Source organism: Hemibagrus wyckioides, linkage group LG09, assembly GCF_019097595.1.
Source record: "Hemibagrus wyckioides isolate EC202008001 linkage group LG09, SWU_Hwy_1.0, whole genome shotgun sequence".
In the NCBI taxonomy this organism is placed as follows: domain Eukaryota; kingdom Metazoa; phylum Chordata; class Actinopteri; order Siluriformes; family Bagridae; genus Hemibagrus; species Hemibagrus wyckioides.
In genome coordinates this window covers 18,750,579-18,756,335 of record NC_080718.1, presented here as the reverse complement: position 1 = coordinate 18,756,335, position 5,757 = coordinate 18,750,579, and the positions used below count along the sequence as shown (strand labels likewise).

The following is a 5,757-nucleotide window of genomic DNA, read 5'->3' as shown; positions in this document are numbered from 1 at the left end:
AACCAAGCGGAGCATGTTCCATTTTAACAAAAGCTGTAAAAGAGATAAAAAGAGGACTTCCCACAGACCCCGTTTTATGATCCACAGAGAAGTAGAGCTGTAATCCCTCTGACTTTTAACCTAGCTGTAAGCTTATAAAGCTTTTGTTCTGTTACCTTTCACATTGGTTATTTTATTCAGTGTGGAGGGCAAGAGTCGTTCCATACCCCAGGTCATCCATTTACATTGCCCAGTTAATGAAAAATGGGTGGAGATCATAGCTAGATGCAGGTTAAAAATAAGAAAAGTGTTTCAGAATAGTTTTTATCAACCCTCACTGGTGTTGAGTGCCAATAAATCTTGTTAAAGACTCCTAGACAAGAGTTGTTTATTTTTTTTTCCTTACACATCTTTAACATTTGAGTTCAAGTAAGTGAACACTGGGAGGTTTGGCCAATTTCATTTAACATATAAAGCCCCGAATGAGAAAAACAAAACAGAGGGTTAATTGTTGTAGTAAAATATTTGTCTAGCAGCACGGGGTTGCATTATGTACTCTTTCTGGACATGTAAATGACAAAGAAGCTGACTTCAACAGCATCCCCCTTTGTATAACAGAGTTCTTGACAGTTTCGAGGCATTAAAATAATTATTATGCCATCTCGTGAACAACACATATTCAGTTAAGGACACTTGACAAGGTATTAGAAGGGTAATGAAGTAACCTTTAAGGAACCAAAGCATCAGGACAAAAAGAACATAGATAGCAATTGTGTTTAAGGCTATATTGTAGGTAGATTTCATAGACTCATAGTTTGAATCTCACGCATATCAGCAAAGTTCCTGAGGATTCAGTGTCAACTACCTGTCACATTGCTTCTAGATAAGTGCATTCACATTCACCACTGCTTAGTACTTAACAAAGGCCCAATGCTCTATATGGTTTCATTCTATTGAATATATTCAGTACTCCATTTTACACTATAGTGTGGATGGAACTGAAATTGCAACACATCTTTAACACTTTCGGGCTTTAGCAGCTCTGCACAGAGTAGCCCAAGTCTTGTGGAGACACATAACCAGAGACACATAAACCCATGTAAGGTGTTCGAACATTTTACGAATCTATCTTTTTTTTTTTGTCTTCCTGATTACACATAAATAGATATAACCTATTCACTAAAAGTGGTTACAATAGAAATAAATACAAAATCTGACCAGTATACTTCATGTGTGTAAATTGAATTTAAACTAATTGAAATGTACATCATAAAATACATTAGTTGAACTCCAATTAAAATATTTATTTTCCCATTAGTGGACATAAATATAGATTTATATATATTTTTTCCAAAATATGTGTTTTTATCCTTTAAAAAAACTTTACTTAGCATAAATAAAGGGTAGTAATGGGAGATAAAGTGTCTTTGCAAAAGTGTGTTGTAGTGTCTGTGTCCGTCAGCGGCACCCACAGCCTTCCACCACCATGTCCTGGTAGTTTTTCAGGATCACTCGTTCATACTCATCTAAATAGAGGAGGGAAATGGGGCTCAGGTCTGTGGGCACACAGCATGCCTTGGGAATGTTACTATTCACTGAGTTGACCAGTGTCTGTACAATGGCATGGTTAGTGGAGTTTAGGTGGTCTGCCAGAGGGAAAGGACACTCTCCTTGGCAGTAAAAGGCATGGTAGCCTGGTGGTGCCACTATCCAGTCATTCCAGCCCACGTCGCTGAAGTCCACATAGAGTGAGTGCCTCCTGCAGTTGGCTTTGTGTTTCTTCTTTGGCTTGTTGCCTCGTGCTTGCCGTTTCTCCCGAGAGTGGAGCACGTGTCCTTTGCCATCGTGGCTGAACGTCACCAGCAGCGGCCTCATCTGAGGCCACGAGTCTGCGCTGTCATGCAACGACCTGCTGACTCTGACATGTCTCTTGTAGGATCCTTCTGCATCGCCTGGGTGAACCACCTCCACCACAAAGCCGTGGTTGGCGTGACCCTCCATGGTCCACCGCAAGACAGCAGGACTCACATCAAAGCTCTCCCACTTGCTCAGGCTGTGCTGAACCAGTCTAGTGTCTAGAAGCCTTGTGATGGGCTCTTTAAAAGGAAGTGCAGGCTTGATGATCTCATGGATGTTAATGCGATGGTACCCTGCACTGCTGTTGCTGCTACTGTTCGTCATCACCTGCTCCCTGTAAATCCTCAGCTCTGCTGATGTGACAAACTCCTCTCCTGGGATGGAGCTCAGATTAAAGAGGAACCTTTGAGTTGTCTTTCCACTGTGATGTGACAGCTCCTCTGTAGATTCTGGAAGAGATTAAAATATACTCAGAGTACACTCATGCAATTAAATAAGGTGATACAGTCTTAGTCACAAACCTATTTCAAAGTTATTTGTAACTACACTAAATGATTCAAAGTTCACAAGTAATGTAGTGAATAACATGGTCTATGAATCATTTCTAGTTACTTTCCAGAGTGTATGTTTATACTTACTGACACAGAGTAATCTGTTACTCATAACACTATGCTTTAAATCCCAAATTTAGATCTCAAGCATCCTGGAAAAAGTTCAAGGTTCTAAATGGCTATTTGCTCACATTTTGTGTGTCCTATCCAACACAAATCCATAATAATTTTTTTTTTTTTTATCATGAAACAAAATGAATCTGCTAATGAAGATGCACCCGGGTGACACAGTTTAGACTAAGAAGTTTTTAGCATAAAACAAACAGATCACAGATCACTCAGACACTGAGGTTTGCTCAAAGAACTTTATCAGTAGGCTCAGGTGAAGTGTGATGGCTTACCATCATGATGGAAGCTGCGTACTGTGTTCGCCCGACTAGCGGATCTGTCTGCGCTCCTGCCCACTGTGTTCTTCGCTTTGTGTTGCTTTTGCTCGGCGCTGTTGGCTGAATACGTGGTGAACAGATCCAGCATGTACTGCGGCACCACTGCTGACTTGCTCGGACTCGGCCTTTGCTTCAGCCCGAACATGGTGAGCAGACGAAGCTCGAAAGCGTCCAGCGCGCCCTGGGAGAGGTGAGAGCTGTTCTTTCGGCGCCCGATCTCAGGCAGGAGACCCGTGCAGCCTCCGAAGAAGAGCTGCGCAATGAGCAAAGCGAACACCGGCACCATGATCACTACGAGGCGGAGAGACGAGGCGCAGAAGACGGCGCGATCAAAATGCCACTAGCCGGCACGCACTTCCACGGCTCCGGTTCGAGCTGGCCATTATTATTACTGTTGTTATTATTAGCAATATTTTTTTGTATTTAACTATTTATTACCGACGTGGATCCTTCATTAATCACTTAACTGACCTGTACGTAATGTAAATTCATCTGATCTGATTGATGTAAACAGATACTGTAACTGTGAGCCTGTCATCGTCCAAACTTCTCCTCATTATAATAGAAACGCGCAGCAAGAACGCGCCTCAAACACAGGAAAACGCTGTCAAAGTATCTGATCACCTTATAAAACTCTCCGGTGGATCCACAGAAACATCCACAACGACCAAAAAAAGCAAATATCCGCAAGAAAGGGTCTCAGATAAGACATGGAAAAGAAGACGCGACGTTCTGTGCTAGGTGCTGTGTGTCCAAGTGGGCTCTGAGGATAAAGTCCAGCTGAAGTCAGTGCGCAGCCCACTACTGCGTCCCGTTCCTTTCCAACACGCATCTGATGAGCCCTGGAGTCCTGCTGAAACTCCAAGCGCGCAGCTTTTTCTCTCGTTTTTTTCCCCCTTTAAAGTCTGTTATTGCCGTTTCACAAAGTGTTTTTCATTTTAGAGCGCGCCACCGCCGCACAGCTGTTATGCAGAAACCGGAAAGGTCCCAAAGCACCGAGCGCCTTTTCGTGCAACATGATTTCAGCTGTCCGTCATTAAAAACCCTGAAGAGTACGCCTTGCTGGTGTAGCCTAGTCAACTTATAGTGAGGTGAAGTTAAATACTTTTTAGGCTGTAAAAAAAATAGAGAGCGCGCGAGAGAGAGGAAGAGAGAGAACCACGGAGTTCAGTGTGCAGCAGCCAAGTTCATTGAAGTCCTGCTCTCTTTCTCTGCTCAAGCGTCTTTTTGTTGCTCAGTGATGTCACGAGTGAACACATAACCGGGCAAAGGAAGGGAAAAAAACTATTCATGCTGTCAAATAGGATTATTAGCTGTCTGGGGCGCATGTTTCCGGTATATTATAGACACAGATAGTTTTACAAAACAAACTGGCTTTTTGTCATCTTATCTTCATTGACTGAATGAATTACATTATTTTGGGCACATTTAAGATCATATAATGTGCAGGTACCTAACCTAGCCTGGAATGGTTAGTGTTTTAAAGAGGGATTAGTATTGTTCAAGTGCATTGCATATATTTTGGACATAGCGCGCCAGCCAGTGGCGGTTATCGAGCCTTGCACACGCCGAAATAGGTAGCCTGTATGACGTGTGGCTAAAAGTACAATAAACGTGACGCCCTTTTTTTAAATCAAAAGTTTATTGTATGCATATAAAAGAAACAACCACTATTCATCTACAACCACATTCATCCACTACCATGTCCTCATAATGCCTGAGCACCACATTGTCATTATTATCGTAGTAGAGCATGGAGATGGGAGACAGTTTGATGGGAACGCAGCATGGCTGAGGAGTTCCTTTCGGGTCAAATGAGTGCACCAGTGTCTGCAGAATGGCGTGGTTAGTCCCGTTCAAGCTCTCGCTCAGAGGAAAGGGGCACTCTCCGTGGCAGTAATTAGCCACGTATCCTTGGGGCGCGATGATCCAGTCTTGCCAGCCCACATCTTTAAAGTCGATGTAGAGGCGTCTGGGTTTGCACACGTTGCTGGGAGTGACGGGTAAGTAATAGGCGCTGCGCTTCTTCCTTGATCTGCACTGCTGGGGGTTCAGAGAAACGACCACAAGCGACGAGACCAACTGCGGCATCTCCACGTGACCTCGATGCGAGATTTTCACATTACCATCCTGGTCCAGCTCGTTGCTGAGATGAGTGGCCTGCAATGCCAACACCATGCCGTAGTTTTTGCCCGGTCTTCTCCACGACTCGGCCAGATCGGTCAGGTTAAACCGAATAGTCCCTAGGGTGATTTGAACAGACTGGGAGATCAGCAGCTTACGGCTGGATTCATGAGCCATGCCCTTTAACGCGCTCCTTAAAACTCTGTAGACGTGCATGTTGAAGGCGAGGTCTTTGCGTGACGCGGGAAACGAGTCGTGTTTGAACTTTACTTCCAACTGGGCCAAAGAAAGCTGTTCAACATCCTCCAGAACAGACATATTAAAGTACAAATGGTGCTCTACACACGCGGAGCAGCCACTGCTGGAATCAACAATCACCCTGCCTGTTGAGAAACACCAGATTTGGCGGTTAATGAGAGTCGGCTTATAAACCACATGGCTTAAGCTAACAAGTTAATGGCATGAAATCTCACCTTGGTCTAGCACATATCTGACAATGTTTCCTCTTACTCCATACTCTGGGACTGTGCATGCATCCGACTCGCGCTTTTTCTCAGCCTTTTTAAACATTTTCCACAACACTGAGGGCACTGGGCCATGCATCGTCGGTCTCGGTCGACTTAACAGCCCAAGAGAACTTAAAAACAGTCGTTCTTGAATGTGCGTGTTCTCGGTGCTCACAAAAACACACAACGGCAACAGAAATAAAAACTTAAAACCAGCCATGTTGACTGCAAGCTGCAAAAAAAACTCACGCTGTACAGGCCTTTTCATCGTTAGTGCCGGCGAACGTGTTGCTA

At 44.0% G+C, this 5,757-nt stretch overlaps 2 protein-coding genes across 2 annotated transcripts; both read right to left on the bottom strand.

Moving 5' to 3' along the window:
• Positions 1-1,268: 1,268 nt before the first annotated feature.
• Positions 1,269-4,060, bottom strand: bmp2a (bone morphogenetic protein 2a). Its single transcript, XM_058399944.1, has 2 exons — positions 2,789-4,060; positions 1,269-2,285 (listed from the first exon to the last, which is right to left on the bottom strand). Exons 1-2 carry the CDS (start codon positions 3,117-3,119, stop codon positions 1,438-1,440), a joined length of 1,179 nt encoding a protein of 392 aa, XP_058255927.1. The 5' UTR covers positions 3,120-4,060; the 3' UTR covers positions 1,269-1,437.
• A 425-nt stretch (positions 4,061-4,485) lies between these two features.
• Positions 4,486-5,757, bottom strand: gdf3 (growth differentiation factor 3). Its single transcript, XM_058399945.1, has 2 exons — positions 5,431-5,757; positions 4,486-5,340 (listed from the first exon to the last, which is right to left on the bottom strand). The coding sequence occupies exons 1-2, from the start codon at positions 5,729-5,731 to the stop codon at positions 4,508-4,510; spliced, it is 1,134 nt and encodes a 377-aa protein (XP_058255928.1). The 5' UTR covers positions 5,732-5,757; the 3' UTR covers positions 4,486-4,507.